Source organism: Notothenia rossii (genome assembly GCF_949606895.1).
Source record: "Notothenia rossii genome assembly, chromosome: 11".
NCBI classification, from domain to species: domain Eukaryota; kingdom Metazoa; phylum Chordata; class Actinopteri; order Perciformes; family Nototheniidae; genus Notothenia; species Notothenia rossii.
Window position 1 is genome coordinate 37,298,975 of NC_136910.1, and position 23,609 is coordinate 37,322,583.

Sequence of the window (23,609 nt, forward strand, 5' to 3'; positions counted from 1 at the left end):
AGTCGTCTTACATCTCTTTCTACCTTCCTTCCCTTGCATACTTCAATTCGGCTTTCTGAAATTGCAGGCCACTTATAGTCCTGATTGCAGTTGCAGGCACAGTTAAGTGCAACGGCACAATCACACATGTACGAGATTCACCCATACCTAGACACGCAAACACATATACACACACACACACACACACACACACACACACACACACACACACACACACACACACACACACACACAAAGACGTGCCTTTAAAAGAAAAGATGGATCAGATTCAGCCCTTCAGCCTTGCTATTTTAATAGCAGTGGTGATAAGGAGGCAGACACTTCTTGTAACAGGCAGAAATAAAGTGCCTCCTCTCCTTAATGTACATATTTGCATACATGTGCACGGCGCACTGGCACTCATAAATAATACACGCCTGTTATGGATACCGGTGTCTACACTTCATGGCACAGCTACCTTGACTTATGGATGTAGCTCAAGTAGCACAAAAGGGAGGGTTCGTGTGTGTGTGTGTGTGTGTGTGTGTGTGTGTGTGTGTGTGTGTGTGTGTGTGTGTGTGTGTGTGTGTGTGTGTGTGTGTGTGTGTGTGTGGTTGTGTGTGTGTGTGTGTGTGTGTGTGTGTGTGTGTGTGTGCGCGCGCACGCGCGTGCGTGCGTGCGTGCGTGCGTCTGTCTTTTACTGTCAATCTATCTCTATGTGTGACTGTGTTTAAACGCAGGGATACCCTATGACAGTTTGAACTTGGCAAGAGAAACATTTGAAGTCATGAAAAATGGAAGCTTTCTATTCATGTCAAGCAGCAAAAAAGTTGTTTAATTACGTGTTTGAGTTCATTTTTCGATGCGGAAACAATATCGTATAGCTCTAACTATGTCTGTGTAGAAGGCTCCTTCATTTAGGTAAAAAAATGAAGGTAATAGCATTGGTGGGTGTGTGTGAATGTGTGTGTGCGTGACTGAAGGATAAGTTGGTTAAGTGCTATTGGGTGGTAAGTGCTGCGTGTTGCTTCTCCCCCCGAGGGGAAGTTGTGCTGCAGTGGATATTGGTCTTCTCAGGACATGGACTTCTATACAAAATCAACTTTCCCATCATGCAACCAATTTATGATTTAAAAAGAAAACTAATAAAACAGTTTCCTTGCCCTGCCTAGTGCAATATCTCACCTCTATATGCTTTCAATTATGCGGAAGATGAAAGAAGAAGAATGACAGATTTGTGCTCATTCCCTTCACAGCAGGGTTGGAAGACTCGTCAATGAAAAGGCAGATTTTCCAAAAACCTAACTTCCTATTCGATGTGACAGTATTGTTTCCGGCTGCAGTCTATAGGCAGTTAGAAAGCATGCCAACAGTGTGGTGCTACTGATTGAAGTGGCACTACTCGTAAATACCAAAGCAATTTTCTCAGAAGGGCCTTCACTATAGTGGAAGCGTTCTAAATTTCTGTGCAAAATAACCCTTCAGAAGCTGTGGTCAAGAGAAAAGTACACGCTGCAGAATGGGCCCCTCGATGCAGAGTGTGGGGGGGTTGATCCCTGTCTTTTGAGAGTTGAATCAGCAACAGGAAAGTGTTTATGGAAGTTGAGAAATCAGACAGTTTCAGTGTTCAATTTATGGTTTTGAAATTCAAAGACAGACGAATGTAGAGCACAGCAGCTCTTATTTAATTTACATCCTGTAGTAATGCCGTAATAATTGATTAAAATGAATATAAGTAAAAGTAAAACAAAGGGATTTAAATGAAACACAGCTACCAGATAATAAAGGAAATAAAACACTTGTGCAGGTATCACTTGCTTTGTCTTTATTCCATTAGAGAAGGCAATGGAAAGTCACCTTCGTGGAAACTATTAATGCCAAAAAGAGTGTGAAATGAAGCACAAGGCAATTACTGCGGAATTATTATTATATCTTTTTTTTCTCACAAACTTAGAATAAACTGTGCTGTTGCCCATGCATTGGAAGAAATTCAACCAAGCTTTTTAAAAAATAGGTAAACATAAAACAATCTCCAACCCTGTTGGTTAATGAGTTTATATTTTGTTACCCTTTTTTAGAATCTGTGTCGGCTGGCAAAAATCTTCAGTTTGTTAAGACATGTAAGCTTCACTTCTCGTGTTTTTAGTCACATCTGAAATGCAGCACCTTAATAATTCATACATGAAACTTGTATTTGTCATATTTTACTTGAACACTGTTGTCCAAATAAGATATGAACATAGACTATATATATAAAGGATATGAACTGAAACAGCTGTGGTGAAATAAGACAAATGTTAGGTGGGGGATGGGATGTTAACTGAGGTACACTTTATTGTGAAAAGCTAAAATCTTAAATAAACAGCCTGAATCCTCAAGGCTCAGGAGCTGCAAATGTAATATCGCAAGCAGCCGCTCTGGCTGTTTGTCAAATAAACTGCCACATTTGTCAGTTTTCCATGAACGCAGTGAAGAAAATATAATCCAAAGGAACAATTTGAAGAAGGTGAGCTCTCAATCAAAGAAGCAGCAGCATAAAAAAAACAGTTGAGTGTGGTTAGCTCTTGCTTAAACATCAGCCACCTGCTGGAAGTATCCGAACACGTTCTCTATGTTACCCATTTGGAACTCAAACTCACGTCATGTCTGACAGGTTTTCAGACTTACCTGTCACAATGTTTAGGTTCATGAGTTAGAGTGAGTAGAAATTAGCATGTATTGTCAAATTCTTCTGCATAAAGATCTTTAGTTTTTAAATGAGGGGTGAAGGAATTATAAGCAACTCAAAACCATAGCATGAAGAAACTTTCTTACAGTATTCTTTCTGACTTCTGGCATGTTTTAAATGGAGTAGGACTTCTTCCTTTAAATAGGCTACAGTCCCTCCTTTTAAACGCAGCAAGCTAAATTATTATTTAGCAAAATGAGACATTAATCCAGAAGATATAATGTGATATTGTTTTTGTTATGTCTGTTTGAATGTGTTTTTGTACATCTAGGAGTGTACATTTCTTGTATGGACCTGCCTAGGGCTGCACGATTTATATTTTAAGGATTTAACAATTGCAATATGATTTACAACTTTGGGGGGATGGATCCTTTTTGCATCATTATTCTAAATCAATTATTTTGATCATAGTTTGATTTTTAAAGAGGTTATGTACCAAACTGTAAACAACTTTTAGGCTTGATTATCTCTGCAGCTCCACAATACTTTACGTATATCAAAATGATATTTTAACACATATTAAGCCAATAACAAATAGTGTGCTTCCTTTAGCACAATATTTGTGCTAAAGGAAGCACCTGGGCGCCTCCCTAGGAAGGTGTTCCAGGCACGTCCAGCTGGGAGGAGACCGAGGGGTAGACTTAGGACCAGGTGGAGGGATTATATCTCTTTGCTGGCCTGGGAGCGTGTTGTGACTCGACAGTTTTTACTCTTGTGTTTTGATCTTGTCACTTCCTGTTTTTATTTTGAAAGTAATCCTTCCCTCTCATTCCAGATCCCAAATTTCCTGCCTTTGTGTGTTTCCCGCCCTTGGGATTGCTTGGCCCTGCCCTGATAGTTTTCACCTGTGCCCATCCTCCTCACCTATAAATAGCCCTTGTGTTTCTTTGTCACATGTCAGTTCGTTATGTTTCATGTCATGAGAACCTGGGCCTTTTGACTCCTGAAACTTTACTTTGAGAAATATACCTTTTGTCAAGTGAGTTTTGTTTTGAAGTACGACTTAATTTTTGTTATTAAACTACATACTATTTTTGGACAACTGTCTCCGAGTCCTGCTTTTGGGTGTCCTGTGTCTCAGTTCATAACAGAGCGCCTTGGGATCCCCATATCAGAGCTGGTTGATGTGGCCAGGGAAAGGAAAGTTTGGGGCTCTCTGCTGGAACTGCTACCCTGCGACCCGACCACAGATAAGCGGGAGAAGATGGATGGATGGTGCTTCCCTTATTTTGAATAGTGCAATAGTCATTAATTTGCTAACAATTCAATTAATTGTGCAGCCTTACAAGTGCCTTAAGATGCTTAGCTAATTTCTGTATAAACTGCACAGTACAACAACAGCAGCAACAGAGGAGCAGTATTAGTGTCCCTCGAGGGATTACACAATAATGTATTCAAAATGGTGACAGATTAGATGTGTGTGGACTGGAAGAGTTGGGTAAAGTTAAACAAATGAGGGAAATCAATGTGCTAGCGAAGTTCTCAGAGCGACAGACTGCATTTGTTTCATTTGGACTAATCAACACATTTCCTTGAATCTTAACACTATTCCACATAAAGCAATTAAGAGATGGTTGCAAACATGTTCAAAATGGTATCCAGTAAAGTGAGAACTTTCAAACGAACACACATAAACGAGGACCTAATTAATGCAGTCCTGTGCAGACAGTTCCTCTGGAGTTAGCAGATTAAACCACTTCATTTGCGTCTGGAGAGACAACAGACAGGAGATGAGAAAGGCAGAGCTCGGGGAGAAGAGAAAGAGCCCGCTTTGTTAGTGTTCGAAAGAGACACTTTCAAGGCAGTAATTATGACGCAGAAAGAATGTAATTATTTTTCCCAGAATGCCACAGGGCTCAGAGTGTCTACTAATAGTGATGGGTGACAATCTAATAGACTTGAGATGTAAGTAGTGCATGGGGCTTAATTGGTGGTTAAACGTAAGTAGCTTGTCTGAACACATCCAGCTCTTCCCTAAATGTGCTGGCAGTGCCTCCACCCTGTGATCCTGCCTGGCATGATGTGACAAACTTGATCAGAGTAAAGCGGTGTCACCGTGCATCTCAAACGACCTGACAGCTCGCAGTAATAAGCCGGAGGTAGCGTGAGTATTTTTAAAAGTGTCACGTTTCAAACTTCCCCTTGGGATCTTCTAAACTGTTCCATACAAAATCCACAATTAGAAAGAGAGGCTGGATCTGAATAGAGATTGCCACGGGGTGACTTGAGGATGTTTTGTTGCAGATTGCATGTGTCTACACCCCATGAGAATGAGATGAAAAACAGTAGACTCACAACGCTTTCCCTTGACATCGTTCCAAAAAGTGATTTTGAACGCTGGTTTTGGCATTTATGCTCTCCAAGACGGTAAATAGTGAAAAGAGGTCACTCAAAATGACTTTTTCTCACATAAACAAGAGTGACAGAATAAATTATTCACTCTAATGGGTAAACCACTTTGCACCTTTTTGCTTCTTTTCCCAGGGCAGTAGTGTGAACACGGCTTTATGGGAAATGAAGCATTCTCTGTATAAGTCCTGCGGGAGAGCTGCAGAGATGAGTTAAAAGGTCTGGTCTCCTAATGGAAGTCGTGAGAATAACCACAAAGGTTTTTCTTTCTTTTTTTAAATCTCTCCTGTCAGCTCACATTTTCGCCAGCTCGCAATCATTTCCTTTCGTCGCTACTCAGCCGAAACGTTGATTCATGTGGCTCAGTATTTCTGAATGAAATCATAAATCAATTTTTATTAATTTCCAGATTTTCTTTTTGTAAGATATATTATTGAAGAAAAGGGGGTATTGAAAGCTCAAAAACAGACAATAAGCAGTGGCATTTAGAGTGTGACAGAGTGATGCAGCATCAGATCGGAGGTTGTGTGACAGCGCTCCATGCGACAGATGCGATAAGCAACTTTATTCTAATAAAACATGAAGGGGGGGTTAACACCCTCAAATGCTCTGATCAGAGTTTGACCCATGACCCAGCTCACAGCCAACTTCTAATTGTGACAAGACGCATATGGCGGATAATTATTCGGAATAATCTGTTGCCATGGTGACTGCTGACCCTGATGGCCAGTAATGCATCCTCTTCATGTCCAGCTCTGAGCTTTGAGGCGTTATTTTTTTTTCCTCTTTACCCTCTTAAAGTGCTGCGGATTAAAGATGTACATTATCACTTTAATCTCCTCTTTAACCCCTTCAATCGGCCCCCGAGCGGGGGGGGGGGTTCTGCTACACTCTGCTACATATGGCCGGGGATGGACGTATGTTTTACTGCATGAGTATTTTTTATGAAAGCCTAACACAAACAAGATTTCATTCTCTCAGTGGTGCTCGGTAATCCACTTCAATCCTCATCTCCATCAGCGCCCTTCAGTGTCTCTGAGTGTGTGCCCACGATATAAATATACCAAGCTACTATTGAGCTCCTACTAACTCCGTCTCCCCCTCCGACTGCCTTCTTTTTCCAAATCGGATAAACAAGCCTTTCACTGTTGACATGTTTAAAATTGAAAACAACATTTACTGTTGAAGCGTTTCTCCAGATATGTCCCCTGAGCCGTGTGAGCATGATATATGAAATTGCTCTGATTCATAAGTGAGTGGCAATGGCATGATAATTTGTTTTCAAAGTTGAAAAGAAAAAAGATTTAAAGTGATTTAAATAAATAACAACAATCATAAAACCATTAGAAAATGCATTCGGTAGAAATTACCACTCTAATACTGCATTCAATTAGTTCAGAAAGCAGATTAATTTTTCAAAAGATGCCTTTATATCCATGAATCCCTGGTATATTTGAAAAAAAGTGTCTGATCTCTTAGTAGATTATAACACAAGGTGACTCACACACTTCATAAAACATTATCAATAGTATCAACCCACAAAATGGGAGAAATGCTAAATGCATGGAGAAAATTCTCTGTTGGACAGGTTACTTTACTGAGTTGAATGGGAATCCAAGCCAATGCCAATTTGTGACCCCTGACCCCCCCACACGCTACAGGCTGACAGCAGCTGTCATGCTCCACATACTGGAAAACCACAGCACAGCATACACATCTGAAATACGAAAACACATTATCATAATTTTCTCTCCCAGGCCGCCTGACGCCCATCGCCAGTGCGATGACCTCGAGGTGAACAATGTCAGCCTATCAAAACAAAGGTCAAAACACAGAGACCCATCCCCCCTTCCCTGGATCCTCCCCCTCACACTTCATCCCAAACCTGTCATCGTCCCCCTCTCATCCTTCTCCCATACATCCGCTCCCCTTGACCAGCCGGCCCCACAGTGCTAAAGAGTTTCTCTCTTCATTTTCAACACATTTGCAATAAATCAATGTGAGCTGAGGGGCTGTAGAAATACTGCGAGTCTGATTGATTTGTTATGTTAGCACATTACAGAGGCCTGTGAGCAGCCTGCCAGTTCCCATTCCTCAAGTGAAAGAAGCTGAGAAATTAAAGAAAGACACTATGAACCAAAACAAAGCTGAAGAATAATTATCCTGCAGATCTGTCAGCCATTACTGTTTCCATCTAAGGCTGCATGAGACAGCTCAGACGTACTTCCTCTAAACCTTTGCTTCTCTCAGAAATCTCTGGACATCACACTTCTTCATTTTTCTTTTTTTAAATAAGTTTCCTCACACTCTGTGGTCCAGCTCCATCTCTTGCAAACTCCATCTATTAGTCATTGCATCTGTAAGGAACATTTGACTAAAGGTGGCAGACAAATGGCTGTGCTGACAGGCTCTATATGGGCTTTTTATAATACCAGGCGTACTCAGAATGGAACTACAAGTACCTGATTATCTCACAACATACCCCAAGAAAAGTCCACTTAAGATGTCCAATGGAAATTAAAAGGGTTAGTTTGTCGTAAAGAAAAAAGGGGGTGTAAACTATATTTTAACTGTTGCTCTTGGTGTGATTTTACAAAATATCTCACTGGCTGAAAATGATTCCGGGAACACATGGATGCACAGATGGAGGGATTATCAGGACTCTGGTTGTAACGACATTAATGAAACCTGGCAGTGAATGGGAGCTCATATTCATATGCATGCCGCCATGATGCAGAAATATTGCCAAGGATGGAGGTGAAACTGTATATGTGATGATATTCATAAATGTGAAAACTAAAATTATGAATGTAGTTTGATTACATCTGTAGTAATGTCAGGAAATGTAAGAGGACATATTGTGCTCATTTTCACATTCATTGTATTTAGTGCCTCTACTGTGACATTTTTCGATGTTTAATGTTCAAAAAGCTCTTTATTTTTCTCATACTGCCTGTGCTGCAGCACCTCTTTTCACCCTCTGTCCCTTGTCCACAGGGCTGAACAATTAATCGATTTTAAATCGAAATCGCGATTTTAAATGATTGTTTTTGTTTTTTTGTGTGTCAGTCATCCACACCAATCAGAAGTAATAACCGGAAAAGCATGACATGGGCCCTTTAAATGCCTTGGAAAAAACTAGGTGATAACAAAATGTTGGTTTAATGAGGTTGTATTTCTTTCAGCCTATTTTACTTGACTGTATACTGAATCTTGATCAACTTCCAATATTGCAAGTCACTGTTTTACACACTACTTCTGAAAAGCATCTTAGCCAGGAAATATTGATCTTTGTCATTTCTTGGCTTCTTCAAATCTAATCATACACCTCCATGTTTTAGACACGTTTATCTAAACCAAGTATGAGGGAACAGGAAAAACTGTTATTAATGATACAGACATGATCTTAGTATGGTTATTGTTGTTATCCCCTTAAGATATAGCCTTGGCTTTATTCCTAGGTTTTGCTGCTTTAGGCTTAGTCTGTCGGGAGACACCTTACTTCTTCCTTCTCTCTGTCTATGCCTGTGTACTCTCATGTTCCGAATAACCCAACTTCCCCAAATTTCTTTTTGGTGTCTACTGTATATCTACACCGGGATCCGGAGTCATGGCTGATCATGTTGCTGTGTTCCTGAGTCCTGGACCGCGAGCCCTGGATCTTGAGTCGTTTCTGTGCCTGTTTCTGTGGTCCTGGATCATGAGTCCTGGATGGATATCCTCATGGATTCATCTTCCTATTATACACACATGCATTTCCAAACATTTGGTCTACCTATGCTGCAAATGTATTATCTTTTCAATTTACACACGGCATCTATTGCACGTCTTTCCGTCCTGGGAGAGGGATCCCTCCTCTGTTGCTCTCCCTGAGGTTTCTCCCATTTTTCCCTTTAAACTGTGGGTTTTCTCCCGAAGTTTTTCCTTGTACGATGTGAGGGTCTAAGGACAGAGGGTTTCGTATTGTCATATTGATATTCTGTACAAACTGTGAAGTCCACTGAGACAAATGTAACATTTGTGATATTGGGCTATATAAATAAGCATTGATTGATTGATTGATTGATTAATTGATTAGGAGGCTGTGGCGCAGTGGATTAGTGCGTTGGTGTTCGAATCAGGGGAGCACAGGTTCAACCCCCACTGCAGTCAGCATGTCGTTGTGTCCCTGGGCAAGACACTTCACCGCAAATTGCTCCTGTGGGGATTGTCCACAGCATTGAGTATGTAAGTCGCTTTACATAAAAGCGTCTAACAAGTAACAAGTAACATGTAATGTAATTGATTGATTGATATATTCATTCATCTGAGACCCACTTAGGATATTTCCGTTTTTGTATATGTTTGTGTTTTGCCTTATAAATTGTCATTTCTTTGCAGTATAATCAAGTTTCACACATCCCAGAAATCAGCACAACCTCAGATAATGATATATGTCACTCATTAGAGACTTATATACACTATAATAGGGAATATTTGCCCAGGAATGGTCATTTTTTGTCAAGACTACACATGATATATAATGTTAGTTCCTGTCCACAATCACACATGGCATGCTGAGCAGATTCGTCTGAATTTTCATCGACATCGTCACCTTGAAAAATCAGCTCCAAAGTCGCAGCTGTAGTAAACTTCCTTGCCATACCTCAGTCTACTTTTAAGACACTAAAATAACGTAATCCAACTTTTATTTTGTTTTGCGCGTGGAATTATACCGGTTCTCGTTTCAGTACACATAACAACGGAACTGACAAGCAACTCTCTGAATCAGACTCGGATTGGCTGTGACTGCATCCACTCAGAGTGACCGATTCAGAAACGTGACTCTTACACTCTTTACGTCACAAACAAAGATAGTGGAAGAGAATAGATCTATAAAACATACAGAAAACGATAAGCAATCAAGAATCAAGGAGAGACTATCTGCATCTTCTAAAACTTTATGCACATTCGTTTCACCGAAATAAGTAAAAGCCTCTCAATGAAAAACTGAAAAGAGTTGTTTATTGCCATTTCTGTAGTTTAAGAGGAAAAACACGACATGTCTCTGGCTGAAACAGCTGAGAAGTTATGACATTTTGAACACAACGTGATATTTGGGATCATACAGTATATGGCCCCTTGGGTCTCAGAGGGTTAAGAAAACAGTCAAAAAGAAAAGAAAATGGAAGTATGAAAGTATGTATGAAAGTCTGAAGAAACTCTTCAGACTTGAAAAATCTTCATGCAACTTCAACTGCTGACTGCTCCTTCATACTTTCACTCAAAAGCCGTCATATAATACATTTTTTGAATCAGATTTAGACTTTTTGAAATATTACACTTTGTAGAGCTTTTTCTGATTTGAACATTATTCCCTATTAACCAAATAGGCTATTCACTTTCTTCACAGTACAGCCAGCTCTTCGGTTCAGAGTCAGTTTTTCAGCTTTCTTCATTCACACACATTCACACGCTATTCCTGGAGGAATCAAATTCTCGTTGTTTATAATATGCAGTATGTGTGTGAAGTACCAGCAGTAACAGTAAAGAGGAAAATATATACAATAAGTTAAATTGTTGCCTGCATGTTCCCCCATTTAGCTACCACTTTTCGCAAAGTTGACACACCCAACTTTATATATTTTCTGTGGTTGCTTTTGGTGTAATGTCCTACATTAACTAAAGGGTGTGTGTGTGTGTGTGTGTGTGTGTGTGTGTGTGTGTGTGTGTGTGTGTGTGTGTGTGTGTGTGTGTGTGTGTGTGTGTGTGTGTGTGTGTGTGTGTGTGTGTGTGTGTGTGTGTGTGTGTGTGTGTGTGTCTGTGTGTCTGTGTGTCTGTGTGTGTCATGTTCCATATGTCTGCTTGCACAAGTGTTTGTTTCTCTGAGGAATATGTCCTGTTCTCCAAGTTCCACAACATCAGCAGAAACTACTGGTCTGCAGTACGCTACATTTCCATATCCAATCTAGTAATGAAGAGTAGGGCAGAATTTCACCAGGAAACATTATGGTGCAGAATTTCACAAGAGGAAACATTGCAAACCAAATATTGTGAATGTGTGATATTCCACTGGAGCCAAAGCAAGAGGGTTGAAACTGTATTGAAATGTGATGCAACTTTCTAATGAAAAACAGTCACTGCTAACAGTTTGATAAGCCTGCTTTTATATCAAATGGGCCAGGAACAATACAACATTTCTCCCCAATGATATAATAAATCCATGTGAGCTCGAGATGGGATTTTCATTTCAATATCAATCCAGTTTTTTGATTGATTTAACGTTTGAATAATTTAAACGGGAGGGTTTTGGAGCAACAACAAGCCACGGGAGTGAGTCCTACGATTCCTCATTTATTCAAATGTGCCACTTTCCCTCAGCACATCTGAATAATGGCACACAGTCTGCCAGATTACATTTTTGATGGTGAATAAATAATGCATGTTGGTAGATAAGTCTGTTAATATATTAGCCATGAGTTTGTCATAACTGTTTAATAGGAGAGCTGCAATAAATACATCTGTGTCGCTTTGTGCCCTCCTCTCTGCCTGTCGGAATACCATTCCATTTTTTATCTCTCCTAAAACTATCCCCTCTCCAAATGCTTTTTTTTACTTATATCTACCACAGAACCTCTTTCATGATTTAATTCTGCATTTAAAAGAAGGAATTTTGAATGTTTTTATTTGGTGCAGGATCTCCACATTCACATGTTTGTCTTATTAAAAGCATAGCACCCGTCTCTGAAGCTTCAAATATATCCGTGAAAATGATGCAGTCATTTAGGCTTATTTGGCAAAAGGAGGCAATCTTTAATATTTGTTAGCATCCAATTCAAGGATCAAGAATTCTATTTAATAGGGACAACAAGGATTGCTGAGCCTTCATCCTTCATGCTGCTATTAACCTTGAGACACCTGATGGTGCCTGGCCCATAATGATGCCATAATGTTTCCAGCGTTAGCTTAAGAAAGTCATTAGCAGGTATATATATGAAGTCAGTTTGCTAAGTAAATGACTCAATTTGGCTCAGAGGAAAACCAATAATGTGATTTCGCTGAGACTACCAAGTAAGAGAGAATTAGAGAGCGCCGCTGCTCAATTACCGGCACATTGTCAGTTTAAAACGGAGATAGAGGGCCCTCTGTATTCAAGCAGGTAAACAGATGCAGCACATAGCATCACTGTTTTAGCAATCAGCTCGGGCTAAATTAAACCTTAAACGCATAAAGGGATGCCAATGGCGACAGAACGGTATAAATGATAAGTTACGAGGTGTTGTTGCCAGACAAGGAGAGTGGTTTCAAGAATTTATAAACTCTTAAGACTCTCTAGCTCTGAGTAACTCAACAACACAACTTTGCTGCGAGGAAGACATCAGGGGCCCCCTACGCAGCCAATAGACAACGAAGAGGGGAATGCCTTTTTGATATTACAATGTGTCAGATACAGAATGATACAAATTAAATTGCATAGGCCCAATAATACTTAAGCAAAAGTCAAACTGTCCTGCAGTAAACATATACTCTAACAGAGACCCTCCAAGTTGCAAAATGTTCTATGTTGTATATACTAGGTGACAAAATAGATGTGTTATCTATAAGTACTTATATTTGTGACACAAGGTTTATTTAAGCTAAATGGAAAGATGTTATGAATGGGAAGATAAGAATCCCAAGGTATCAGATTGTCGGATTATGGAGTTAATAGGGATGTTGTCACATGAAGGCTCAGTGATCGGGGCATAAAGGGATTGTGGGATACAGTAAGGCCATTTCAACTCCTTACTGGATTAGTAACCATAACACCCCCCCCCCCCCCCCCCCCCCCCCAGACAAACACCTAAAACACATCAAAGCAGCTCCAGTTGTGTTGCTTATTTGTTTAAATGCTGAGAGTTGGAGATAGTTTAACTTATAGTTTAAACTGGGCAAGAGAGAACCTGCAGCTAAATCTGATCCTGTGACATGTTCATCTATATTACAAAGAATTTGTTCCAGCTTGAAATACAAGAGGACTCCTGGCTGCAGAAACATTTAAATATTGTGTTGAGGGACACTTTGGCGTTATATTCTTTTTTTTTGTGTGTGTAAGGGTTTAATGTCAAGTTTTCTAAATCAAATTTGTAATATAGAAGAAAACAATTATCTCTGGGAAGCTCACTGACATTCCCTGGAGTACAGCCGATTTAACTGATTGTGCATTTCAATAGTTTATGTCGAGTTAAAAGTGCATTCTCATCCTCTGCCCTGTAATATTATTCTGCTCCAGATGCGGTGGGCAGCGTAGATTGATTGCTTGATTAAACTTCTCCATTTATCATAAATTATTCACTGGATTTTGAGAGACTAATTAATTCCCTTATTATTTACTGTTCCGTCTGCAGTCGAAGTCAGACACGTAACCCATCACAAAAAGGAACTTCGCTTGTCTGCGTATACGTGATTTGTTGTGCTTGCATGATTGCAGATTAATGATGCGCAAAGAGAACAAAGACGGGGACAGTCGTGGGAAGTGTATTCCCTTTAAAAACAGGCCTCTCATCTCACATCTCGGTTTGACCAAGACTATCGCACCACATGAACAGAGCTCTTTAACTCTTCGATTGAGACCGCCGCGAAGAAATGGGACACTTCTCCCTGCAAATATGGAGATGGTCCCCATCTGACAGTGGAATTGGCCTGGGTAGTTGTCCATCAAGATGACTAACTTTCCTCTCTCATCCCTCACTCCAGCACTCTGCCTCATTCCCAGCCCACTCTTTTCCCTCCACCTGCACACCTCTCATCTGCCTCTCACTGGTGATTTCCAATGCATTTTTAATGATGATTTAGCAGGGAAGTGAGTGATACATTTCAGAATGGCCATATCACAGTCTTCCAGGGTAAAATAATGGGGTGAATATGCACATTTATCTTTCCTTTGGTGTGTGTTTTTTCTCCTCCCCACCTTAATGACCCTTCTTGGCACACACTCACAAACATGCACGTGGGGCAGAATCCTTCAGATGGAAATCTAATGCCCCCGCCTGCCTCGTCTCCCCCTCTCCTTCACTCCCCTCTCACACTTTTAGCTCTTCTCCTGTGAAACCTTGCCGAACAGGTCAGCTTGCTGACACATCTGTCAATACATGCCCTGGGAGGGATAACCTTGCCCTCAGTACCTTTCTAATGTTTCCTACTCAGCACTGTTTCTTCAAATCCAGTCAAAAGCACAAAGAAGAAAACCAACAGTGACCATGAAGTACGTTAAATATGCTCGCCCACACATAAGTACAGACATTCTAGTACATGGTACCCACACACATGTGCACACACAAAATCAACACAATTACCAAGACTCTCAAATGAATTAGGTGCAATTACTTTCTATTGCAGCTGTTGTGTTGGATGCTAAAGAGCCCTTGGTGATGCTTAGGGGCTTCAGTGATAAGCCTTGTAACTGATCCAAAAAAGATGTCTTCCCTCCAACAGTGTGCTACATGTGATAACAGTCCTTTTTTGGATGTATGTGGGATTTTGAGCAGCTGGAATAAATGTGCGTCATCTTGCAAAGGTGCATGTGCCCGCAGCCAGTCTCCTGCCTGCTCAACACTGATCTGGGACCTGTTATGATTCATACTTTCCAGCCCTCCCATGTCCTTTCCACTTTACTCTGGGTTACTCTTTTTATTTCTCTACTCAGGCTCTGCTTTTTTCAACACCTGTTTTCATTCTTGTTCCTTGACACGTCCTCTTTTTCCCTTTCAAGGTCTTTCGGCCACCTTGCAGCACCTGATATCTGATATTAAAATGTCCCTCGGTGTCGGCAAGAAGAGATATAGAAAGGAGGAAAATGAGGATAAAAGCATGGAAGAGCATTGAGGGTCAGATGAGAGAGGCAGATAGAGGAGCCAAAAGCACAAGGGACAATTGCTGTCATTTATAACCTTTAGACTAGTAAAGGTGCTGATTTCACAGGGATACTGTACATGCACGTTGCCCAAAATGGCTCCATCTGTCACCAGCTGAAAACCTAAACAAACTAACACGCAGCTCCATAAAGGCACTAAATCACTTTCCAATGCAAAAGAACTCTTCACTTACGTAACAACTTGACAGTAATGGCTCGTTACCTCTTTGATCAACCAACACACACACTCCTCTCACACATTCATACCTTTTTTTCCTTCTAACAATAGGCCTACACTGCAGCGAAACCACTTAGGTTTTGATCCCACAATTGGTTTCAACTATACAAAGCCTATAGAACGCATGCATGTGTTCAAAGCTAGGAAAGACGATAATGTGGTGAATATGATAATGATCAAGGGAAGAGAGAGGATTAGAAAGGAATTTCTGTGCGAGGTGAAGGTGCCCACTGGCACACTGAAACATTAAAGCTTTTAAAGTCATTATGGTTCATGCCAATAAATAGGCGTGTTGTTATGAAGAGCAGTACCAAGTAAAATCAATGAGGGATTGTTGATTTTCTGATAAATTGAATAACTCTGCCTTTACTCGCACGCACAAGCTCTTGTTTAAAAGGAACAATGGATTGATGCAACTATGTGATCACAAAACATGCACTTACACAAACAATCCTTTTTGTTTACTGTAAGGCTGTTAAACACATTATGAAACAAACAAAGACTGAAATGACCTAATTGGATTGGAACTTGTTTTAACAGTGACTAACTGTATAGACAGATGCACAATATTCACACAGTCAAACACAAATCCTTGCAATGCTGTCACATTGTCACATTACACGTGTTAAAAACAATTCACACTACAAGTCTTTTTGCAAAAGTGTTTACATATGTGGCACACACATACAATGACACTGAGAAAGACAGTACATATAGATATTTATAAATAAAAGCCTGCCCTATTTTCACATGCTGATTTGTTCAGAGGTGGGAGTAGTACTCAGATCTTGTTCTTAAGTAAAAGTAGAAGTACCAGAGTGTAAAAATACTAAATTAAAGTAAAAGTCCTGCATTCAAAATGTTACTAATAGTAAAAGTACTAATTATGCATATTGGCTCAGAGTAATATATGATATGTTTTATAATGATTGATCATTAAAGTGTTATCAAAGCTGGTAAAGGTGCAGCTAGTTTGAATGAATTTGTATACTGCAGGGTCGCTTGTGGATTTACTCCAGGTGGAACTAAAGTCGTATTTAAGTGTCTATATTTCATGTTATTAATCAAATTGTGCAAAGTAACTCAATGTATTAAATAAATGTAGTGGAGTAAAAGTACATTATTTATCTCTGAATTGTAGTGCAGCAGGAGTACAAAGAAGCAAAATATGCTCAAAAGTGTTCTTAAGTACCGTACTTGGGTTAATGTACTCAGTTACTTTACCCCCCATGTTTTGTTCATACCACTGCGTCTGCCAGCTGTGTGTTCTGGTAAATGATCTGACAAACGGATGAAGCTCTTTTGGGGCGGGGGACGAGACAGAGGCTGGGTTGTTAGAGCTGCACTGCTGCCATAGCAGGACCCCCCACAGGGAAATCACAGGCCCACTGAACCAGGGAAGTCTCCGGGCCTTGCTCCGCTCCAGTCCACCCTGCCTCCTCCACCTCCAGCCAGCTCAGCAGCTTCATTAGATTCAACAAGGATCCTCAGAAAACCAGCCAGCCAATCATCTCACACAAAAGTACAGGGCTACAGGCTTCTCCTCTTCACTAACTGTTACTGTGATCCAAAAGTCATCTCACATTTTAGCTCTACCATGCGTTAAAAAATGTCTTACGTAGGCTACTTTAAATTAGCTGTATAAGTCTGAGAAAAAAAAGTTAATAAAAAACAAGTATTAAAGGTGGGGTAGGTAAGTTTGAGAAACCGGCTCGAGATACACTTTTTGTTGCTCTTAACATCCCGATAGCAATAAATATCTTAAGTGCTTTGACAAAAAATCCATTAAAAAATGTCATCTGTGGAAGCCGTGGTACTGTAAAAAGCACGACCAATCATCTGAGCCGTCCCGGGTAAAATAACTGGATGGCCTACCTACCTGCCTGTCAGCCTTCCATCTGTGCACAAACTTATCTCGTGCCCTCATTGGTCATGTGCGCGTTCGTGTGTGTTGGAGGAGGGGCTCTGTAAGGAAGTGGCAGATTTTCTCCGGCTGTGTATTTTCAAATTCTAGCGCACTCGAGCTGGTTTCTCCAAAATTACCTACACCACCTTTAAACACCAATTTCAAAAGTTTCAATATTACAATTAATAGAGCTGCCGTATTATTTACAATTTACATATATGTGCCTAAACAAACAAAAAAGGTTAAAGCAGGCAAATGTTGATTTTGTTGGTTATAATCAGGGCTACACCATTTGAAAAAATAACTAATTACATTTTTTTTGATTGATGCATTGCTGATACGATTTCGATGGGTGGGATTTATCATTTTGCATAGAAGAATACAAAATTGAAGTGTATTTGGCTGCAGCTCAACGATATTTAATTCCCAATGGTATTCAAACACATATTTAACACATATTTAGATTCCTGCATTGTGAATATTGCACTACCATATTGCGAAGTTGACGACACTTCTATTAATTGTGCAGCTCTAGTTATAATGAAATCATGGACATTTTTCTGTTATAATTCATTAAAATAAATTTCTTGAGTTGGCAAATGGGCAAATAATTAATATTGGCTGTTTGGTGGTATATGCTAACATGCTGGTTTCTTTCCATTTAAAGTTTTCCGAAGAAAATTTGAAATGATGAAAGTGGAAACACTAATCTGGAATTACTGTCTTTTACTGAATTATCTATAAATCTGGACCTCAAAATGTAAGACCGGTTCTCTTGAGTCTGTTAAGCTCGCTGTAGCTTAATTAAGCAGAGTGCAGAGCTGAACCCTTTCAGTAGCAACTTACCATCAATTTGTCATTATTATCATTCAGTAAGTGGCCAACTACAGTATAAAGCCGTTGCTGAAAGAAATAAAGCTACTTTGAAAATCATGGTTATATTTGATAACTTTGAGCAATGTCAAGTATACCACTTTTGTATAATGTACCTCGTAAATCAAAGTAAGAAAAGTGGTCATTGTTATTCTTTAGAAACGCAAGTCAACTTCTCCGACTGGTGAAAATAAAACAATATCCTCCAAATCAAACTGCTTCATAATTCCATGTGGTCATTTTCAGCAATATATTTATTTTGTACAATAAAGACATTTGCAGATGAATTTGAGTGATAGCATTATTTGTTTTCAACTTTTTGTAGATAGTGCGATAATATCGTTATTTATTTGACCAATGATGATTATCTAGGGAAATCTGATTTTATACACTTTTGTTTAATTTATAAGAGATCATCCAAATTTGAATTGGAATATTGGTCATAAAAACTGCATTTTGATATGTTTAATTATCTGTTCAGCTCCCAATTATAAGATATTTAGGGAGATGTATGCATGGAGGATGATCAAGCCCTCTCTATGTTGCCTTATGTGGCACAGTTACCACATGTGGGGGCGAGGATATTAGAGTGAGTTAGTGCAGAATGATCAATCCTGGCAGAGGCCCGTGTGTATGAGCCATGGCTGTCATGCAAGCCTGATATCATTTCAGAGCTGGGTCGCTGCCGAGTGTGTGTGTGTGTGTGTGTGTGTGTGTGTGTGTGTGTGTGTGTGTGTGTGTGTGTGTGTGTGTGTGTGTGTGTGTGTGTGTGTGTGTGTGTGTGTGTGTGTGTGTGTGTGTGTGTGTGTGTGCGTGCGTGTCAGACTAACCATCGTCCTTTTTACAGCTTTGTGTCGAATGTGTGGGAGAAACATAAACATCCTAACGATAGTTGGTGATTTGATAACTTATTGATATTTTTGTCTATAGAAATGCAAGTTCACTTCTCTGACTTCTTTAAATAAAGCAACATCTTCGAGATCAAACAACTGCATAATTCAGTGTGATTATTTTCAACAATATACATTTTTTGCACAATAAACAAAGTTATAAATTAATTTGACTGATAGGTAATTTTTTGTCTACTTTTCTTTAGATATTGCGATAATATCATGAAACCTTTTTTATCGACTAGTGAGGATCTTATTTCATACCATCCTGTTTGATTCATAAGAGATAATCCAAGGCTAAATGGGAATATGGGTCAGCCTTCATGCCTTGTTCCACCTTTGTGTCAATTGTGTTGGATATAAATATCCTCACTATAGTTAGTGATTTAATAACTTATTGATGGTTTTGTGTCTTTAATCTGTTTAAGTTTTTCATGGTTTAAAACTGTAGCTTGGGTGATAAAAATCCCCAACAATGTCTGTAAAATATATATCTTTTTAGCTCAATTTGTTTTTTTATGCATTGCAATGTGCGAGCTCAAGAGGCAGCTGCTCCAATATACAAACAGTCCTCTCAGTGCTTTGGAAAGTTTCAAGTTCTCAGAGTGTTATTGATTGCCTCCAATCAATACCAGTGGGCAACCCAATTGGGTCTCAATGACTTCTGTGTGTGTGTGTTTCTTTTTATGTGTGCATGTGCATATATGTCTGTGTGTACATTGGCAATGTGTGGAAAGAAATGGAACGTATAGTAGTGAAATGTTTGTGTGAGTATGCACTGTATGTGCATGGGTGTGTGTGTGTGTGTGTGTGTGTGTGTGTGTGTGTGTGTGTTTGTGTGTGTGTGTGTGTGTGTGTGTGTGTGTGTGTGTGTGTGTGTGTGTGTGTGTGTGTGTGTGTGTGTGTGTGTGTGTGTGTGTGTGTGTGTGTGTGTGTGACACATATAAGATGAGACAAAACAAATGGCTTTGATTGTATATGGCTACCATAGAAACAGCAATAACAAAACAAAAATCAATATTGGTGTTTTTAAAGCACAACATGTTATCCTTTGTTGTTTGTGTTTATTATATTTATTAGCAAACCAATAAATCCAGAACAATCTCAGAGATAGAGAAGTGTATCAATTCAATGAGAACTTAATGAGAAGATGTTTTCCTCTCTTATTGATATTGGCATGCATCACTCTGAGATATCTCAGCTTTATTTCCATAGAAAAACTCTGTATGTTACGGTTGCTTCTCCCAAACTGTAATACATGGGGGCCATTTTGTTTCTTTCAAATGTCTCATTTCTATTTACACAAGTTAAGAACAGATCTGACCAGGCAGCCTCACTCTCTGCTGCGTCTATCCAGTGAATTACAATTCAAGGTTGATTTTAAGCTGCACTTGAATCTCTGATTTTCTCTAACTGGCCTCCGTCTGAATAAAAAAGACCATGAGTGACAGCACACCTACAGCAGCAAATCAAATATGCAGAGTCACCAGAAAAATACTGCCATGTTTTATAATATCAAAACAAACCGAGACCGCAAGAGCTCTCTATTGCCCGAGCGGCTCCCCGCTGGGTCTGAAATGACTGTGTCAATAGCACCAAGGCCGGAGATAAAGGTTTGGTGTTACTACTCAAGATTACAGAGAGAGACAGGCTGACACACAGAGCGGGAACGAGCATTTATGTGTCTGTGTGTGATAGCAAAATAACAAGTGCAGGGGAAGGAGAGAGATAGATGTAGGGAGGAGAGGGACAGATAGCAGCATTAGCCAGCTCCATTTCCCACAACCTCTCATCCCCCCCCCCCCCCCCCCCCCCCCCTCTCTGATGCTGTCTGATCCGGAGCGAGTGTTGGGGTTGTGGGACATGCTTTGCATTTTCATCCTTGAGGCTTACCATTCAGCATATTAAAGCTTCATTTAGTGATTCTGGCTGTTTTTCTTCAAGAACACAGAAATTAATAAGTCACATCGGGTATCTTTAGGAGATATTTGTCCTCTGCTAGCTTGCTGATCTTAGAAAGAAATTCTAGTGGGAGAGGACAGACAATCATCTAATGCAGTATTTGCTATTTGTATGACCTTTGAGTGGATATAGAAGAGGATTATACAGAAGTAAGAAGGTTGGTTGAATCCTCTATTGATCAGTTCCACCTCTGAAGTAGAGTGTACATCAGCCAACTATAATATATATCAACTAAACTACAGCCTTGTAGACACTAATAGCTAAAGAGGACTCAAACACAGGTCCAGTTCAGAGTGCCACCATGTTAATGACTGAGGTATATCCACTCAAGCATATGACATGAAACCATACTGGCTGACACCTGTCAAGATTTGAACAGTACCAGACCCTCCCACAAACATCTCTCATGTCAGTTTATAGCTTCTGAATGACGTGCATATTGATATTCGATTAGTTTGAAGCCCAAGAGTAATTAAATGAATGATGGATTGAGCTGAGTGAAAAGAGGATGGGAAGCATGACAATTCATGCATTCTGCTGATAGATTTTTTTTTCTTAATAGGTCAATCCATTTTGACAAAAAGTGCAAGGTTTGTGAGCCAAACATGTCTAATTCCATTTACTTTTCCTCAAAGATTTTGCAATGGCTCTGAGGAAGTTTTCACATCAGCGCCTTTCATTTTTCAGTAATGTCGCATAATACCTAAATCCATCCCCATCAGGTAAGAGGATAGGAGGGGTGAATCATGTATTTCCAAAAAGGCGCCAGGCTCTCTCACTGCCCAGAAATCTGATTCCTTGTTCCAGAGGAGCCCTCTCTCCCTCATGGGCTGTCAATAGCCCTCCACTGACCTTGTGAAACATTGACTATTCCCCAAAGTGAGCCTGGCTGAAACACAACTCACGTCCACTCCTGTCTCAGTCCATCCGAGCAGGAGACTAAAGCCTGAAGAGATCTGGAGTGGTAATCGCAATATAAGGGATGCCTGTGTGTTCCAGCACTAAAAACAACACAAATATGATTTGGAGACATTCAAACAGTACAGAACAGGCGTGCATGGGAGGGGAATATTTATGAAAGATGTGAAAACAACTATCATCCTTTGCACACTTGCATTAATCTCCTCGTCAGTTCGTCTCAAAAGTAGCATAAGTAACACATCGTGTCCGCTAAACACAAGCATAGCCAGAGGGACAGTGTGTTCTGCAGGTTTGTTTGGACATTATGACAAGAACACAAGTGCCAGTGCCCGGGGAGTGGAGTAAAGCTCCTGGGCAGATCCAGTTTCTACAGAGCAGAGATTCACCCGAGAGCCACATTATCGAACTCGGCGTGCACTGCGCCAAAACAGATGCACCCCTCCTCATAAGCCCGTAGCGCAACTGTAGGTAGTGTGAACGTACCTGGTTTTTATGCCGAGTCCCATCTTCGAGTTCTGAAGAGCTGTTCATGATTCCCCATTGGTCATTTACCACATACTATGGAGAATCTGCGCATCAGAGCCGCCTGTTTGTTCCAAGCGAAACAGAATAAACCCGCTCCTTTCAAGTCTTTACCTGTGATTCAGACTACTCCATGGAAAAAATTGGGTATTAAACGTGGAAAAAAACAAGGGAGGCACAACTACTTCTGCGGCTCAGCACCCGCACGCATCGACCAAATTACGCACCAAAAATTCCTCCCGAGAGTCTCCTGATTATCTGGCCATTATTCCAATTAAAAATAATGAAAAGCAGTGTTCACGGGCTCCAGGGTTTGTAATATGACTCACGATCGCGCCAGAATTATGCCGGATTTCAGAAAAAACTCAAATCAACCCCAACATAATTTCGAAATAAAGTCGCAGTCCTTTTACTCCACAAAAAGAAACCGAGAAAATCTTCTCAGATTGCAAAGTGCAACCTGACCTTTTAGTCCATCCACTCCCGTTTCCAGGGGACTTCAGAACGCCAGGTTAGGGTCCTGAACAGGTAAAGCGGGGATGGGATATCAGCTGCGTTCCTTTTTCTGCTTTATTTAGAAGACTCCGAGTCCGAGGGGATGGAGAGAAAGAGCCTCCCTTATTTGCGCCAGGCTGCTCTGGCTGGTGTTAGAGTTGTCTTTGACGAGGCGGGTGAGGGCTGGGAAGGATTTGCGAGCTCCGCTAGTGTGCCGCACGGCGCGCTCAGTCCCTCCGACTGTCAATCAGTGCGTCCCTGCGGTGCGCACGCCGCGCTCCAAGGCAGCGTTCCCTCCCTGCGCCGGCCTCCTCAGCTGCTGCTGCTGCGCCACCCCGCCTGCTGCTCCGCTTCCAAAGCACCGCGGACCTTCCTGTTCCACTGCAACCCAACCGGGAGCACATTGATGGTGCATGTGGAGACTATGCAGACTGTGTAATGGGTTTATTTAACATAATCCCTGAGAGCAGGTTGATGACAAAACTCTCCTGCAGGATGAGAAGTGTGTGCACATGTCTTAAAGCTTGCAAGACGTTACAAAGACTCTCTCCCCATATTGTGTTTACCAGATAAGATTTGGTGATAATCTCGAAGTCTGAATGACATTGACAACACCAAGCACTTGTAAGTAAGTGACAGCTCTTGGAAATGGAGCTTTCTTAGTTTAAAGCATGGCAGTAGTATAAGAAAAATAAAACAGAATCTTAAACGTATTTATTATTTAGCATTTCTATATTTTATTGCACACAAATCAACTGGAACCCACAAGAGACCTTTCCAAGATGTATCACAGTTTCTCTGAGGTCATCCCGGAGATCATTGCAAGTGCAAAAAGTGCAAATGAAGTGCAGGAAACACTCTGAACACATGACAGT

At 40.5% G+C, this 23,609-nt stretch overlaps 1 protein-coding gene across 2 annotated transcripts in view; it reads right to left on the bottom strand.

The window, feature by feature from the left end:
* The window catches only part of fibcd1b (fibrinogen C domain containing 1b), a 146,505-nt gene extending 123,356 nt beyond the window's left edge, over positions 1 to 23,149 (bottom strand). Inside the window, exon 1 of one of the 2 annotated variants that reach the window (XM_079658283.1) lies at positions 22,201 to 23,149. In XM_079658283.1, the coding sequence (XP_079514409.1) occupies positions 22,201 to 22,248 (48 nt within the window). In that variant the 5' untranslated portion in view covers positions 22,249 to 23,149. The remainder of the gene's footprint in view (positions 1 to 22,200) is intronic. The other variant, XM_079658285.1, reaches the window with a different exon arrangement.
* Between the last annotated feature and the right edge of the window lie 460 nt (positions 23,150 to 23,609).